At 28.4% G+C, this 17,180-nt stretch overlaps 4 protein-coding genes across 5 annotated transcripts; 1 reads left to right on the top strand and 3 right to left on the bottom strand.

Annotated features, from left to right (window-relative positions):
• The first annotated feature begins 39 nt into the window (after positions 1 to 39).
• Positions 40 to 4,198, top strand: LOC122526186 (wolframin). Its single transcript, XM_043649399.1, has 6 exons — positions 40 to 606; positions 1,016 to 1,120; positions 1,195 to 1,411; positions 1,578 to 1,807; positions 1,891 to 3,095; positions 3,192 to 4,198. Exons 1-6 carry the CDS (start codon positions 546 to 548, stop codon positions 3,981 to 3,983), a joined length of 2,610 nt encoding a protein of 869 aa, XP_043505334.1. The 5' UTR covers positions 40 to 545; the 3' UTR covers positions 3,984 to 4,198.
• Positions 4,199 to 6,092: 1,894 nt separating this feature from the next.
• Positions 6,093 to 8,376, bottom strand: LOC122513451 (vesicular integral-membrane protein VIP36). The gene is made up of 8 exons (XM_043629812.1): positions 8,168 to 8,376; positions 7,868 to 8,077; positions 7,563 to 7,678; positions 7,294 to 7,491; positions 7,051 to 7,213; positions 6,806 to 6,972; positions 6,623 to 6,686; positions 6,093 to 6,539 (listed from the first exon to the last, which is right to left on the bottom strand). The coding sequence occupies exons 2-8, from the start codon at positions 7,971 to 7,973 to the stop codon at positions 6,388 to 6,390; spliced, it is 966 nt and encodes a 321-aa protein (XP_043485747.1). The 5' UTR covers positions 7,974 to 8,077; positions 8,168 to 8,376; the 3' UTR covers positions 6,093 to 6,387.
• Positions 8,377 to 10,470: 2,094 nt separating this feature from the next.
• On the bottom strand, positions 10,471 to 13,063 carry LOC122513446 (P2R1A-PPP2R2A-interacting phosphatase regulator 1). The gene is made up of 5 exons (XM_043629800.1): positions 12,204 to 13,063; positions 11,764 to 11,827; positions 11,247 to 11,644; positions 11,043 to 11,180; positions 10,471 to 10,942 (listed from the first exon to the last, which is right to left on the bottom strand). The coding sequence occupies exons 1-5, from the start codon at positions 12,311 to 12,313 to the stop codon at positions 10,717 to 10,719; spliced, it is 936 nt and encodes a 311-aa protein (XP_043485735.1). The 5' UTR covers positions 12,314 to 13,063; the 3' UTR covers positions 10,471 to 10,716.
• Positions 13,064 to 13,151: 88 nt separating this feature from the next.
• On the bottom strand, positions 13,152 to 17,111 carry LOC122513431 (adenomatous polyposis coli homolog). Of its 2 annotated transcripts, XM_043629787.1 has the most exons (9): positions 16,820 to 17,111; positions 15,802 to 16,685; positions 15,580 to 15,724; positions 15,330 to 15,499; positions 14,410 to 15,164; positions 14,067 to 14,315; positions 13,871 to 13,981; positions 13,650 to 13,787; positions 13,152 to 13,579 (listed from the first exon to the last, which is right to left on the bottom strand). In XM_043629787.1, the coding sequence occupies exons 2-9, from the start codon at positions 16,640 to 16,642 to the stop codon at positions 13,334 to 13,336; spliced, it is 2,655 nt and encodes an 884-aa protein (XP_043485722.1). In that variant the 5' UTR covers positions 16,643 to 16,685; positions 16,820 to 17,111; the 3' UTR covers positions 13,152 to 13,333. The 2 variants fall into 2 exon arrangements, with proteins under 2 accessions (XP_043485722.1, XP_043485714.1); XM_043629779.1 differs by lacking the exon at positions 16,820 to 17,111 and having other exon boundaries at positions 15,802 to 16,720.
• Positions 17,112 to 17,180: the final 69 nt, after the last annotated feature.

The following is a 17,180-nucleotide window of genomic DNA, read 5'->3' as shown; positions in this document are numbered from 1 at the left end:
CTTTTCTGTTAAATTATTCACAATATTGATATTATACAATCCTTATACAATTTGTTATATTTATACATAATTAAAAAATGTAAAACTGTTTGAATTTGGCAGATAAAATACTTGTTTGAAATTGGACTAATCAGAGATCAGTTTTATAATAAGCGTTCTCTGATTGGTCCATGACAAACGATTAATCCTATCGATACGATATTCTAATAACTTCCTTTAAAAAATTGTAAGATTATATAAAAAATATAATTTCCATTCAATCTATCGTAATTCTATGACGTGTATCGATGAAACTGCAATGTTTTTTATGAAAGAACATAAGTTTTATATATATATAAAATTGTATTATTTCGCACATGCGCGAAAGAATTTACCATGCGCTTTTCCTTCTGTCACCTACATTGTCGATAGTCGTATTGTTTAGGCGGTCAGATTTGTATCTTTGAGGAAATACGTGTTTGTAATTTCAACACAATAATAAATGACAAATAATATTAATAAAAGAGATTCAGACGCCGTCAAAGTTTGTTAATAACACATTTACAATGGCTGGCATTATGCCATTGTCAGGAAGACCCGGTAGAAAACAATGGACGTTACACGGTGGTAATTACTGTTCCAAAAAAGTAGTTTAGCAATATTGTTCAAGTGATTCTTTGTTTCACGTTTCTTAACATAATGTAATTATTTGAATAGAATAAAATAAAATAAAAGTGAAAGCAAAGCTCTTAACAATGATTGGAAAAGCTAATGGAGTAGTTGAAAAAAGGTTGCATGAATATTAGACATCTGTCAATAACTATTAGGTCAAATGTTATTTATATCAATACTTGATGTATAAATCTATCATAATCGATATTAATTATAGATTTTAATTCATTTAATCAATCATTTAAAAATATATCTGTTTTACCTAGAGATAGATAATATATATATATATATATATGTATATATATATTAAATCTTAATATTGTATTAGTTAGAGAAGAATATGACAATATCAGGTTTTTATTAGATGGAACACGTGGTTCTCTTAGACGATTACGGTCTCAAATGGCTGAAGACGGATGTCCAGAATCTCAAGTAGTTTTAGCCAAACAACTTTTGGATGAAAGATGTGGTTTGTTATATATTATATTTTCTAATTGTATGTATGCATTGTACGTAATACATTATTGCATTATTTTATTCAAGATTTGGACGTTGATAAAGAAGAAAATGCAAAACTGGGTGTGTATTGGTTAACCAAAGCCTCGGAGCAAGGCAATTTAGAGGCAACAGAAATTCTTAAACAATGTCTAGCTACTGGTCGTGGAATCACCGAACACAATTACTACGATGTCAAAAACTGTTTGGATATGACACAAGATGAAAAACTAGCTAAAAAAGCTGCTAGGGAAATGTTTACTAGGTAAAGATGAAGACCAAGATAATCGTCGTCCCTAGTTAGTAATTTTTCCAATAATTTTTTCTATTATCTACTGATTACTATTGCGTACGTTGTTTTTATTAGAAAAGAGTTTATCTTCTTAGGTAATACTTCATTGATTATATTCATTTGTTTGCTTTATATGTAGTTTATCAAACGGTGAAGATTTTATTACAACTGAACAATTACAAAGATGTATAAGGGATGTGACATTTCCATCTAGTAGTAAATTCAGTAGTTGCCAATCATCTAAGTCATCAGCTAATACTTCAGATGAGAAGTTAAATGATGCTTTAAGTAATAAATTTACTAAAACTGAGCTTCCTGAAGATAATGCATCTACGAAAGAAGAAAGTAAAGTACACAATGTCACTTATGGTAAGTATATAATTCTTATATATTATATTTTTTAATGATAAATATAATATGCATTACTCTATGCATAGTTAATATAATTTTAGATTGGATGGGCCATCAAAGTGAAAAAATAACAGAAGCAGCTTTAGTATCAGCAGCTACAAGCTATGCTCATGGAATGCTCCCAATGGTTTCTCGTACATTATGTATGGTAGATTCGCTTGAAATGGAATTAGCTACCATTCCTCTTTTACAAAGACCATTTATTCATCCGTTAGCATCCTTAAAGTGTTTCTATATTTGGTTAATAGAGATGATAGGTCATAAGACTAGACCGATCATAAAAATTCTTTTCGCGTCTAACATGCATATACTTCTATTACTTTTGTTATATTCCTTGTTCGGTACAGAAAGTTTAATACTTTTCATTCCAATGGCACTCTATTATTTGTCTTTCATTGTAATGGTTGTTTCTACCTTTCAGATGTTACACAGAAAGCATAAGTTGAATAATTTCCGTGTTTGGTCGCGCTTATTCCTCAGTTATTCAGGTGGTAATCTAAATCCCGACGAGGCAGAGTATCAATTTTGTTGCAATAATTTAAAGCCCTATGGTCATTTTTTTCTCGCTTTATTGCTTAATCTAATGATTTACCCTGTCATAGCTCATCAATGGACGCCGCAATCCGAATTTACTATTATTGCTGTTACTTTAACATTAGTGACATTACTCAATTTTATGTGGAATAATTCATCAAATTTTCCTGATCTTTTAGCTCTCTTTAGTTTTTGCGTGCATGTACTCGCAAAATATCCTTACGAATTAGATATTGTCGTAGCGCAAAGTTGGAGATTCCTCGATATAAGAGTACCTACATTTGCTTCCTATGTTGTTGGTAATGGTATTGAATTTTGCCTTAATTTTCGTGTTGTTTTCTATTTGTTAATACCAGCAGTTTTCTGTAAAATGGCTGCTAGAGACAATTGGCGTGGGACATATAAAACTTTGATTCCTCATTGCGTTACCATAAGTTGGTGGCAAATAGCAATATTTAGTTCACAAAGTAGAACATGGTATGGTTTAATTAGGGGTGCTCTCGCATTAGTCGGTATAGTACTTTTTCTTCCAATCGTTGGTTTAGCTTCAATTATTTTGCCAATTATAGCAGCTGCAAAATATTTGTCTGAAAGCGATTTAGCAATGAGAATAATTGTAACTGCCATACTCGGAGGGTTACCATTCATTGCATCTTGGTACATAAGAAGATTAAGAACCCCAAGATTTAATTGGATCATTACTGTAGTCCAGGTTTTTATACATTCTATCTCTATATTTAAAATATATTAATATCGTTATAAAATGGTAAACTTTTATTCAATTATTAATATCATTTTTCTTTCTCAGCTCATTTTAGGCACAAGCGCTGCGATATTTTTATCGTGGCAAGTTATAACGGAATATAAAGAAGATTCGGATAACAATTCATATGAAATTGCATCTACGTTATCGTGGGAGCAATACCAAAATCATTGTCATCAACCTGCGTGGGAAGATATATCATCGAAAGCACAAGTACAAATAGAATGTGCTCACTTGGAAGGCATTCCAATTTCATGGGAAGGTTACGTAACAAACGTTAGATTAAAATCAATTAAAAACAATATTGCTACAATATTACGCATGCTACCTGACAGTATTAGAACTACATTCAGCTGTACATATGGCGAGCCATATAAAGAAAATTGTGATTCGTACGACGAAATACGTAGAAAAAATTGTGAACACTTTGTAAATATTCAAAAGAAAAGGCATAAGTGTCATTTTCCTGCATGGGATCAATATGAATTTGAAATTTTTGTCAAAATGAAAAGCGGTATATGGGGAAGTAATGCAGAAATTGTCCTCATTGCGGATCACTCGTTTACCAATTTTAGTCTAAATGTATATCCACAAGATAAAATTTGGTTTTCTGGCACTCTATCGAACACAGGTTTAGAAAAAGAATCATTACTTGGCGGGGGAGAACCACACATTGAATTAGACGAAATTAGTTGTTTAGCTTGCCATTCTGTTGATCTAAAATCTTTTAAACGACACAAACATCACATAACATTAAGTTCAATTGTCAATAACTTTTGGCTTGGTATAAAGACTGTTCTTAATTTTCTACTAAATCCTATTGTTCTATTTAAATAATTCTCATACATTCGTTATACAGGAAAAAGAACTATTTATTCTAATTTCATTGGAGATTGTTTGAATTATCCCACTTTTTCCTTTTGAGAAAGTATGCACTATCTATGTATTCAAAAAATTAACAAGTATTTTTTTTTATTAACGTCTCGATGAGGAAAACTTCGTAATAGCCAGTCTTTAATAAAAATTATAATAGTTATGTGTTGAATAACAAACATAATATAATTAAGCACACACTTAAATCTTACAATCATGTCTTATGTTACCTTTATCAGTTATTTTAAATTCAGATTTTATTCTGAAATATCTATTTTATAAAATGTGAAGATATATATTTATACTATATATATTTTAAGAATGACATTTATTCATATACTTTACTGCCATTGAAACAAAATGTTGAAATGCTTAATATTTTTCTATTAAATTTTTAGAATATTAGAAAAAATAACAATTATGAATTTGATTTGATCTAAAATACAAAACGTAATAAGCAATTTCAGCAATGTTTCATTGTATCTTAGATTATAGATACTGAAATCTAATTTAATTAAAATAATTAATATACTTGCGTGTGTGAAATATTTTAATTTTTCTAAAAGATAATAGTACGCATTAACTAAATTGTATAACTATTATCTATTGATATGTAAAAGCGTATTGATAGCAGATCATGGAGGTACTATGTATTTAGAATAGACATCGAAGTAATTAACATGATTGATTATAGAAACGTATTGATATAGTTATTTATACTTAAATGTTATAAATACCTAAACCCAAAATTAAATACTGTATAAAGAGAGAACAAAATTCAATGTTATATCGATGTAAATGTTAAAAATGTATAAAATTCTATAGGTAATATAGAAATGAGAAATAATAAGTCCATAAAAACAATGAAACTACCAGATGTATCATATCAGACAATGAGAATAATGGACAAAAGATAACGTAGTAAAAAGATATATAATAGAATTAGAAGTGCCTTAATATTCTTTTGTTCAGATATTAATTAATTTATAATAAATAAAAAAAAAAGAAACAGTACTCTGAAAATTGTCTACTTTTTTAAAAAATTATTTTATGTGTGATTTTTGTTTATTTATATAATTATTAGAAAATACTAATAACGGAAAAAGGGAAAAACATGATTTCCCGTAATCGTTGGTAATTTTATTTTACATTTGGCAACAAATTATAATACATTCTTCCTTAAACATTTTTTTCATTAACAAGATAATCATTTATTCAATTGGTTTGGTTCTTTGTTTTCTTTATCATTTTCATATAAAAAAAGTTTTATAAGAGAAAGATACTCTTATAGTTATTTCATACACAATAATATTCATTTCACTTATGTACAAATATAAAATTTACATCAATCAAATATTTTGCTTATGCTTAATTCGAATAGCAAACAAATACCATAATTTAAAATCAAGAAAATTATAAATTTCAACTGAATATTAAATATATAAAATACGTCATTATTTACCCAAAATAATTTAAAAACAATTACCAATAAATAATTTACCAAAAATAAAATAATAAACTATTTACTTATTATTTTTGCAAGAATACTCCAGAATATGGATACTTCATATGTTTGAAAGAATTTTATATTCTAATAATATTTGTAACATTTTCTTAAGATATACTTTCGTGAAAATGAATGTACTCTTATTAATCTGATAAAATCATTACATGTACTTAAAAATAATGATATCCAAGTAATTTCGTAATATATAAAGATTATCAAAGTCAATCAGTGCAATTCTATTCAAATGTAATTTAAAAATATAATAGATTTTATTGTTATGATTAAATAACAAAAAATTTCTTTAGAAATTTAAATGATCACTTACGTACATTATAAACCTAAAATGTACAATTTCTTGCGTCCTACTCTTTACCTATTCGAGCGTATATATTTTATTCGGGCAGTTTAAGAGTAATATATATATGTATGTATATATATATATATATATTTATTTTTTTCTGACCTATTATTTATCTAATATTTACTTATTAAATTCAACTTATATATATACACTGATTAACTTGTTAATACTTTACATATAATAAAAGTACTTAGGTCCAGTATAATTATCGTATAGCTTAACACATTCACAATTACAATGTTTATATCATTTACATATGCGACCATTTCACTTTTTTTTATATCACTCTAACATATGTGTGATTCTTTATTTAAAAGTCTTTTTTCTGAAAAAAATTGCACTATATATTATTAATCGTGTTCGACCCAATTTTTATCACGACCAGTCTTACAAATACTTTAAATATTACACTACAAACGTTCCTGTTACAGGAAAAATCCTGAGTAAAAGAATTCCAAATGAATTGGTTGGTAAATTGTAATATCCATAAAATAAATCAATCAATAAAAACGCTTTCGAGAATTTTCCTGATGTTTTTGATATAACATGATCGCTATCACAACGCAAGCAATAAATATTAATGCTCCTACAAGCATTATAAGGAACATTTTGATACCACTTACAGGAGTTTGTTTTGGATCATCCACACGTTCTGCAAATAAAGTTATCTTATATTTACATACATAAATTAGATTTGGTTTCTAACTAATTTTTGAATATCCACAGATATCTTACCACGTGGCGATTCAAAGAAAGCTGCAGATGGTAAGATAGCAGATCTATCCTCGTTATCTTTCGGCTGTATAAATAGAACATTTCTTTTCGTAATAATAGTTTCGAAACTTTAGCAAATGTCTAAACCTTTTGTACGCATATTTCTAATAATACCTAGTAATATGTATAGAAGAATTTACTTACATCGTCTGGCAAATCTAATTCGAATAGACGAATTGATAAAATGTCGTGGTTATCGCTTAGATCTCCTGTTGTTGCAGATATACCAAAGTAATAACCCGTTGGTAATTTAATACCCTTCACAGAAAAACATTCTTTCCAAGCCGCTTTGTTTGCAATATCCGTAGAAACTGTATTATAAAAAGATAACAATTTAAAATTTCTATTAATCGCTATTTAATTGTATAAACCTATAATTATGATTTTACCAGTTAAAGTATCTTTCTCATATCTAATTGCTATATGCGTGTCATAATCAAGATTCCTGAATTTTGCTTCGCACCCTGCAAGTTGCGTATGCGTTCCATCACGATCATGATCATAATGCAAAGACCCATTATTTACCATTGCTGAAATATAAGGATGTTGATGCTAAAAATACAAAATACATTAATCTTATAATGAACATAATGATTGATTATAATTGAATGATTAAAATTCTGTAGACTTACATTGTGAGGACCGTTGTGATTGCTGTAGGTATCGAGTATTATTGCTAACCCTTGAAAGTAATCCATATTTCCAAAAACTGGACCATGTTTCATGCGTTGTTTAGCGTACCAAATTGCAAAACCATCTCCAAATAAGTCTTTTTCTTTTCCATGCACCTTAAAATGTACTTGGAGTTCCCAGTTTCTAACATAGCATGGCTATAAAACAATCACAAAAATAATAAACGAAGATTTAAAATAAAAGAAATAATATGAAAATATTTTCTTACTGCAGAGTTCCATATTGCTCCTTGTTTACTTTGTAAATCTGATGTCAATCTTATATAGTTATTTGTAACCATCGTACTACCCATAAAATCCCAATAAGGAATAGTCATGCCAGAACCTAGAAAATATTAATTGTCAGATAATTCTAACACTTGATTTCTAACTATATATTTTTGTATTTATTAATATCATAACCTATAAATATTATTTAAATGAAAAAAGCAATGCATGATATATAAATGACAGCGTACCAAAATCTAATGAATAATTACTATTCTATGGATATTAAAAAATTCAATTAACAAACCTTGATAAGGCCGTATTAAAGAATGTTCTCGTTTCATATAATCCTTTGTATTCCATTCTGCGTTGACAATGCTCACGACGAAGAAGTAAATTAAAATTGCGTACATTCTTTTAAATTCAATTATTACTATTTCTGTGTATTTATTAGAATGGTTTATAACAATTTCTTTTTTTGTTTGTTTGTTATGACAATAGGTATTCGCAAAAATTACTGCAAATGTAGATAAAAAATATAAGTCTTAAAGGAAAAAGACAACTTGCAAATTTAGAAATAGATAAGGATAAATATAGAGTGACATACCAGTTTCTTATTATTGCAAAAATTATTGCTTGATCGGTATAGATCACTTTGAGAAATTCGATTATATTATTAATGATAAATAACAATTTTCAAAAATTTATACACTACATTTTATTATGTGATTTAATGAAATTGAATTAATTCAAAATTTAATTTAAAAATCTTCGAAAATCACTATACGTATCGTTGCATTTGTCATACTAACAAGAGAGAGACAATGTAATAGATGTGTTTGCCACTGGTGTCACTTCTGTCGCATCGAACTTATAAATTTAAGCGCCAATTTTGAATTTAATTATCATAATACCTGTTAATTAAATAGACAATTTTTAATCGATTTTGATGACAAAGGTATCATTTAAAAGATGAAGGTTCAAACGTTTTATCCTACTTATAGAATTTTTAAAAAAGCTTTATTTTTACGCACCAACTATTATCGAAAAACAGTATTTCCGGAAGGAATTATTTTTACAGAAAATCGACGCTATTATTTTATAGCAGTACTTAAAGCATATATATTTTAAATATAAGTAGATATATACTTTTTGTAAAATATCCGACATAATTAATATATTATCTAATCCTATCATATATGTAGGAAACATTAATATGTTTAGTCAATTGTACAATAATTATTTCACCTAATAGCTGCATGCACCAAAGGGTTAATACAAAACTTGGTATGTGCATTAATATAATAAATGAATATATATTTATTTGAAACTTAGTCAATTTTAAAGAATTTGATTGAGAAAGTAGTGTTTTATTTACACATGATATTTCAATTAGATAAAGGCCATTTTGATTTATAAAAAAGTGCCTTATAAAACATTTATTTCAGTCTTAAACTTAGGAAGCATATGTATCTTCTGAGACGCGTTCATTTTGACTTCGGGAATATATAATACAAGATTGATTTGTCTACCAAACAACAGCATTGATGAATTTTCTTTTATATGATTTTTATTTCTAATAATAATGATCTTTTAATATTTAAGCTAACAACATACATATTATTTACAAGGCATTATTAGATCATCAATGCAAGTTGTTTTATTTTGGAAAGATGTTAAAAATATATTTGATGTAACATGATTAATAATACTTCTTCTCTCTTCATAACTTGGCTTAGATCAAAATAATAATAATTTTACAATAATAATATTATTAATTTATTACAATAACGTAGGCTTCCAACTTTAATTCAGAAGACGAAAAACATATGTTGCTTATTATAATCAAAGCATGTATTTCTAAGAACTACTGAAATATAAATATTTAACAATATGGTACAAATTATTTATAATTACATTATGTATATAGTTCACTTTGAAAAAAGTATTATAATAATTAAAAAGCTAGTGTTTGCAGATTTTATTTGATATAATATAAGCAAAACTAAAACTATTTTATGTGACAAAGTTGAATCCTAACTAAAACTTTGGTGTGAGTTTTAAAAGGACACCTTTTAAAAATGTTGCTTTTCTCGCTGTCAATATCTGATTTTTTTATAACTGGTATATAACAATGGATAGAGGGAATGCAAGAAAATTTACTCAGACAATCTATGCATAATTTGTTGAAAATTACTCAAGATACTAATGTTATTAGATATTGCATTTGCTTGCTCATAAAGACTGTTTATATTATATCATGAAAGATAAACTAATGTTAAATCGTATATTTTAACACATTTTCATTTCAATTTCTCTTATGTTAATTTAGTTTAAACGAAATCCAGTTTTATCATGGAAGTGCATTGTTTCTGAAACATTCCATGCATATACAATCATAAATGGAGCTATTTCATTTTGACTAACTAACCACAATGGCATTATCATAGCTAATGTAAGTCTATTAAAATTTGGCTCATAACATGGCAACAAGGCTAACAATTCAAATTTAAAAACAGAGATAAAACAATCTGTGCAATTAATTTCATTTCAATATTGCAAACGAACCAATTGCAGATATTACTGAATAGATAATTAACATGATTAAAATAATTCAGCAATTATACGCTGTTAATAATGGTTCGTAAGAGGATCAGAAATATTAATACAAGTTAATATTTGGATATCATAGCTAATAAAGTGGCACGTATGTAATTCATAGACAAAAAACGATACCATAAATAACACTATATTTATATACCTATTGTCATATTACACTTGTAAAACAATGATTTTCAAAAATATGAAAAAATCTTTTTCACTAATTGTAAAAAATACTAGGATATTGTACTAAAATTAAAAAATATTGAAAACATTTCAATTCATATTTATACTAATAATTCAATTATGTTCTTTTTCATTACTTTAATCGTGTGTTTAGAATAATTTTAGTTACTTCATATTTACAGAAAAATAGTTAAAGCAGGTACTCTTATCTGTAGCTGCTAGAATTTTAATATATGAGAATCAGCACGAAATTCCCTTTGATTATGATAATGCAAGAAATATTAATACAACTATTTTAAGTCGATATTACATCATAGAATAAGAGATAATATGACACATTGTGAGCTGTCAATTTTTAGCTGTTTATATTCATCTCTCGTTACCTTGACTAATTTTATCTGTCTCAATTTGGTCTATAGTTTCGGCTTGCATGTTTATTTCATTCAATATATCATCGCTATTAGAACCAACACAAACTGGCGAAGGACTATCCATCGGTTGAAAAGAAAAACTTGGCGAATCTGCACTAGACAATGATTCAGGAGTTCCAACGGAACTAATGGTTCCAGATAATGGACTGGATATTGTATCTAACCTGCATATAATAAATAACATATATGTATAAGTTAATTATGAAAGTTTAATTAAAAAAATATTCTTATAAGAAAAAGATAGAAATTATTTATGAATATTACCTGAATGAATTTTGTGTTAAAGAAGTCGGTGTACGTTTAGCAGGAGGATAAGAATGATGATCTACACTGGTATCTTCTAATTCAAATTTTCGTTTAACAGGTCCTAAACAGCTTGGCCTTATAGGACTTAGGCTACGCCTATAGAAAATGAATATATCAAATACTCAATGATTAATTCTACTTGCTTATTAAATTAATATTTACCTTGTAGCAAATGCTTTTCTTGTTGGACTAGGTGATAAATTATTTTTCAAAGTAGCCATGTGAATACCAGGAGAATAACATTGTCTTTGATTTAATCCTGATCTTGTAGGCGATGGAGATGAACACAATAGTGGACTATTTACAGATATATTTAAAGCGAGAGGATCTAATATCTTTTTTGTTATTTGTCGCTCAGTTCTATTAAGATGAGAAGGAGATTCTGAATCCTTAAATGATAAGCCTTCTGCTTCTAGAGTAAGATCTTCCCATGACTGAGATATTTGCATCGCACTGTGAATTTCCTTTTCGTGTGCAGCTTCGCGACCAGCAACGTCTATACATTCTTCTTGTCTTAATTGACTAACTCTTGGTGTTAAGCGTGGTATACTACATGGACTCTATAATAGAAATATATAATAATAAAATATAAATATTTAAACTTGGAAAGAAGAGATAATTAATATTGACATTATCATAATATAGTTTATAAAGTTTAATATATAAAAATGAGTTTTACACTGGCGCTGAATCGTCTCATACGAGGTGAATTGGCAAATACATTAAATGTTGATACAGCATTTCTGAAAATAATAAAAAACAGTCCACAATTAAATAACAATTTTTCAATGTATAATTAACAAATAATTAAGTAATTCTCTTATATTTTTTGTACAACCATAGTATTATTTTCAAACTTGTACGTAAAAAATAAAAGAGATTCGCGAGAGAGTCTATTAAAATTTAATAAAATATAAATTTGAGTGGTCAAAGAGATCTATATTTCCACTCATATCAGTTAATGATAGAAGGAAAAATCATTGAAATTGTCATTTGTCAATTGTCAAAGATATTTACAAAAGAAATGATCTAATGATTTGTTTAACAATGGGAATACAAATAATCCCAAAAAATATCTTTACATAAAGGTGTTTAAATAATAATCGATTGTATAGATACCTTGGTGCAGAAGTAGAGGGTGAGGTAACAGACATTGTGGCACTGATCTCATTAATCATAGGCGCACTGCTTGATCGTTTTAAACCGACTATCGGACAATCAACATCCATGATTGTCAAAAGTCTCTGTAAACTTATATGTTTCTCCGCGAGAAATATCCACTAAAGAGAGACACATTGAAATTCGTCTAGGGTTACGTCTTTTATTCTGATATCGTTAATAAATATAAGAGATGTTGCTCAAGTTTTTCTATGGACGGCTCATAGATTGTTTGGTAAAAAGATGAACGTATGACAAATAACGTATAACGTAACACGTGTTTTTACAATTCCGTATGGAAAGTAAGGCAAATTCTTCTTTCAAGTTGTTGCCTTATCCTTTTGATTTTGCACACTTACGTCGAGATTTTTTTCAATCAACTCCAATTCATTTTAATAAAAAGGAAGGAGGCAAAATATAGAATATACTAAGTAACTACAAGTGTCTATGTCAAATCTTAAACATCGAAAGAAAAACCGAATTTTCTACTTGTTCTTTTACCACAAAGATTACTATGAGCTTTTGCTCGATTAATAGAAGATACAATAATACCGGGTAGGCCCTTCTCCGCACTCAGTAGACACTGGAATGAGCGTGGCTATTTGCTTGCAGTGATTTTTATTAGCATGTCCAACTTAAACATAATTGTACTAGGTAGTGCCAACTGTTTAACCCCAACAGGGATACAAATACTTTGGAGCCAATGGTAATAAAGGTTAAATAGAGAACGACGAATCTCCGGACTTTTAGAAAAACTATAATTGGATTAAATAAGGTGCATCCCAAAATTTATTATTCAAAAGAGAACTTATCAAATTTTTATTTTTTTTTTATATGATTTTTCTCTCAGGCAAATAAATTCGGATGCAGCAGGTATTCGTGAATATAAGAAACAAAATTTATACCAAATTGTAGTTAACATGTTCATTGTTTTTAATCGTTGTAAAATGTATTCAGTCTTTAATATTGAATAAATCTTAATCCTAGTTCAACTAATTTGTTGGCAATTATATTTATGTTTCGGAATTTCTGATTGCTTTTAATGTAAGACAGATGATATTATTTTACTAATATATAAATAATATATATTCTTAGCTACTGCTAGATGCTTTCGTTGGAAAATTATTGTAACTGCAAGATGAATTTCCAACGATGTAATGGGAAACGCTGTTTTCTACGTTTTTATAAGGCAGCTGTGCATACAAGGCATTAATTGGATAAGTATTATTTAGAAGATAAGTGGTGGAACTACTAGACGATCCGATTGATCTTGAATACTCTTCTCGTTTCTTCGTTGTAGCTTGTCTTTGAATTTTTGTTGTTGTAACATTTAACACCTACAATAGCAAAAATATAAATAAATAATATTATTTAATATATTATATGTAATAGAAAGAAGGCATTTACTTTTGGCATGCCAGATTGAATACATTGAGCTAAAATAATGTCTTCTTCTTCTTCTTCTTCTGAAGGACTGTAACTTTCTTCTGTAGGATAAAATACGCTTGCTGAGCCACAATGAGTAGTATTTTGTTCTCGCATTATCTAAAAAAGTAAAATAATATGCAAGTAGGATATTCTAACGATATGCAAGTAGCAGGGATATTCTAATGATATGCAAGTCTTACTTTTTCTGCTTGAAGTCTTGCAGGTAAAGAGACTGGACATTGAGTTCTATGTTTTGATATCTTACAACTAGTTCCTTTTAATAATGACAATGGTGAGCACCTTAATCGAGCCTAAAAAAAATATATTAAATATATTAGTAGTAAAGTAATATATAAATAAATTAGTAATTTTTGTCGAAGCATATGAAGAAAATACCTTTGCGGATTGTATACATTCTATTAAAATAGCTTCGTCATCCGATTGATTGGGACTATCGTCTGAAAATTCCTTTTCATTTTCCGTCGATATATGGCTTAGAGGTTTATTTATTACAGGATTTTTATTGGAAGTTGATTCAACAGGAGACGACAAAGGTGTTCCACATGAATTAAATTTTGGTGGTAGGGTTTTAAGGTTTTTTTTACAAGGTATACTTTTCGTAGGAGGTGGGGTAATTTGTCTCACCTATAAGCGATAAATATTATATAAATAACACAACAAATAAACATCGACTATATTGGGGCATTTTCAAAAGCATTATAAGAAATAACATAAATACTTTTGGTATTCCTGATTGAATGCATTCATCAAGAATTTTTTCATCTTCATCAGAAAGATTATAACTTTCATCTGAAAGATCATTTCTGTGACATTCAAGTTCTGAAGATTTAATTGGTTCAATTTTTTCTATATCTTCTGGAACACTTGGCATAGATAAGACAGAAAGATTTGATTGTGAACCAACTGGAGAGATACCTGCTGGTGTATCTTCTGTACAATAAACATGTACTGTATCTGGGACAACAACGATTTCCATTGGTGATTTACAAATTTTCGAAACAGCTGGTGATTCCCCAGGGGAAATGGAAATGCAAGCATGCGATCTGTTTAATGGTGACTTTTTATCGCATGGCATTAAGACGCTTGTTGATTTAGAATGTGTAGGTTTTTGAATACTTTCTGTTTTTGAAGACTGTCTATATCTATTATTTTGTATTCCCATACTAATACAAGCAGCTAGCATATCTTCATCATCTTCGTCACCATCGCTTATTTGTTCTGGTTGTTTTTCAACTTCAAGAATATTTACTTTTACAAAGGATGTATCCTTTTCGATATTTTGATGAACCGGTTCTGATATTTCCTCCAATTTATCTTCACTTTTAGGATAATCAGAACTTTTCACTTCATCGTCAATAGTTAAAGAACTCAAGCTTGTAGTGGTAGAAAATTCTATTGGTGTTGATTCTTCTTTAAAAGTAGCAATATCGTCTTCAAAAACACTAGTCCTTTTGACAGTATGTTTTGGAAACACTGGAACAAATCAATCCTTAATATATTGTATTAGTATTTATATAGAAATAGAAAAATAGGAAACTTGAGTAGCTTTGCTAATGAGTCATAATTGTTAGTATGTATATATATTAATGCTTTTGTTAAAATATATACCCTAATAGTATATTGAATATTATTGCATACATAAATGAGAATGTGATGGTTTTACTACTTCTTCTTCTTCTTCTTCTTCTTCTTGCATTTTATTCATAAAATCTGTAGATTTTATATTTTGTATTCGAGGGCTAGGTGGTACGGTTTGAGTAGGAGAATCTGGCAATTCGCTTGGTGAAACGACTCCGCTTGTTCTACGACTAAATGAAAAATACATTAAATACTAGAAATAATATAAACATATATAAATTTTATCATACAAAGATCATGTAGGATGTACCTAAAATCACTAACAATGGAGCTACGGTCATCATGTATAGAATGCTGCTCGAAGCCACTCAAAGAACCAAGAGAACTACAACGTGAAAACATTAGAGGTGTTTGTTCAGCATAAAAATCTTGTCCGCTGAATGTTACCATTTTTCCTTAAAAGAACATCAAGAATTAATATTAAAGAAAAACTAAACAATTTTTTACCTTTACATAAATTTAAAAAATATACCTTCCTTATCGACAATACGTGAATTATTTTTAATTTCCACAGGACTATTGTCTATTGAAGTAGAGATTAATTTATTGGTATTTAATTCTTCTACGTTAGAATTATTTGCTTCTGGTTCTGATTTAATGATGGAATTTTCTAAACTTTCTTTTGATATTATCTCTGATTCATTATTGCATTGTGCTATTTCGCTGTTAAAAGAACTGAGTGAATTAACGCAGGAAGAACTACTAGATTCTTCTTCTTTATAAAAATTAATTGGCTTTTCAGGAATTATATGATCTGTACTTATACTAATAATATGTTTTTGTCTCTCCGCATTTTCTGACATCAAACGTTGTTGCACGCAACATTCTTCAGATCTTTTCTCTTCGAAAGATATACTTTTCTTATCTTTAACAGCAAGTCCTCTTTTCTGTGTTTTTTTAGCATGATCATTATCTTTTGTATCTTCTACTCTTAAATCAGACATAGATGTTGCAGTGGAAAAATTAAAAGGTGTTTCATAAGGAGTACCTTCTGTACAATACGTTTTAATAGTATCTTCTTGTACGCTCCCAGAAAAATATTCCGTAGTTGGTTTCTCGTCTTCATCTGTATCATTTTCTGCGTATCTTAAACTATAGTCTGTTGGTTGATCAAGATCTGTTTCTGCATAATCTCCATATAATGCTGTTTCAGATTCGCATTCTTTAATATCCTCATTTGCAGATTGATCTTTGTCTATGTCGTTCAAAAGATGATTTTGCTTTAATCTATTTCTTTCAACATATTTTTTACTGTAATCCACTGGTTGATCCCGTATATCATCGTCGTAAGTTTCTGTTGCATTTTCATCCATATTACACCTCAATTTTAAAGTAATTTAGATATGTTTGAAAAAACTATTAAAAATTATGTAAATTAATAAAAGCACAGATATTACCTTAAATTAAATACAATAATCTAATATCACTTTATTATCTAATATCATTCTAGTGGCAACACCTGTTTAACGATTAATTACAAGTTCATTTACCGTGTCATTAAAAGGGTGAAATGCACATGCATTTACATGTGCAGTGGTTGGTGCACTAATGTCATTACGCGCGCTACCTGGTAGCTAAGTCCCGTACTGCAAAAAAGATATATTCCACCTTGATTTATAACTGTAATATTGGCTTTAAACGAATAAATTAATACTTAAAAGAAATGATTTCTATTGTTTTCCGATTTAATCTTTAATACTGGTAAGATGGTTATGATATAGGGTTATTTATGGGCCACTTTTGGTTTCATTGTTATTTGGGTTAATTATAAATAATTTATATCTAATCGGTTGTTTTCTTTTTATTATTTTGTTAAAAAGAAAATAATAGAAATTATTCGAAGGTAAGGAG

The sequence above is a fragment of the Polistes fuscatus genome, unplaced genomic scaffold, assembly GCF_010416935.1.
Source record: "Polistes fuscatus isolate 324 unplaced genomic scaffold, CU_Pfus_HIC Scaffold1, whole genome shotgun sequence".
Lineage (NCBI taxonomy): Eukaryota > Metazoa > Arthropoda > Insecta > Hymenoptera > Vespidae > Polistes > Polistes fuscatus.
This window is presented reverse-complemented; position numbering and strand designations above follow the sequence as displayed.

Coding starts and splice junctions, on each gene's coding strand:
- LOC122526186 (XM_043649399.1), top strand. CDS start 546: ATGGCTGGCATTATGCCATTGTCAGGAAGACCCGGTAGAAAACAATGG. Junction 607..1,015: donor ACAATGGACGTTACACGGTG/GTAATTACTGTT, acceptor GGTTTTTATTAG/ATGGAACACGTGGTTCTCTT. Junction 1,808..1,890: donor AGTACACAATGTCACTTATG/GTAAGTATATAA, acceptor ATATAATTTTAG/ATTGGATGGGCCATCAAAGT.
- LOC122513451 (XM_043629812.1), bottom strand. CDS start 7,973: ATGTACGCAATTTTAATTTACTTCTTCGTCGTGAGCATTGTCAACGCA. Junction 7,679..7,867: donor TTTAATACGGCCTTATCAAG/GTTTGTTAATTG, acceptor AATATTTTCTAG/GTTCTGGCATGACTATTCCT. Junction 7,214..7,293: donor ATCACAACGGTCCTCACAAT/GTAAGTCTACAG, acceptor TTGTATTTTTAG/CATCAACATCCTTATATTTC.
- LOC122513446 (XM_043629800.1), bottom strand. CDS start 12,313: ATGGATGTTGATTGTCCGATAGTCGGTTTAAAACGATCAAGCAGTGCG. Junction 11,181..11,246: donor AGAAAAGCATTTGCTACAAG/GTAAATATTAAT, acceptor CATTTTCTATAG/GCGTAGCCTAAGTCCTATAA. Junction 10,943..11,042: donor TTAACACAAAATTCATTCAG/GTAATATTCATA, acceptor TATTATATGCAG/GTTAGATACAATATCCAGTC.
- LOC122513431 (XM_043629787.1), bottom strand. CDS start 16,642: ATGGATGAAAATGCAACAGAAACTTACGACGATGATATACGGGATCAA. Junction 15,165..15,329: donor ACCATCACATTCTCATTTAT/GTATGCAATAAT, acceptor GATTTGTTCCAG/TGTTTCCAAAACATACTGTC. Junction 13,982..14,066: donor AATGTATACAATCCGCAAAG/GTATTTTCTTCA, acceptor TATTTTTTTTAG/GCTCGATTAAGGTGCTCACC.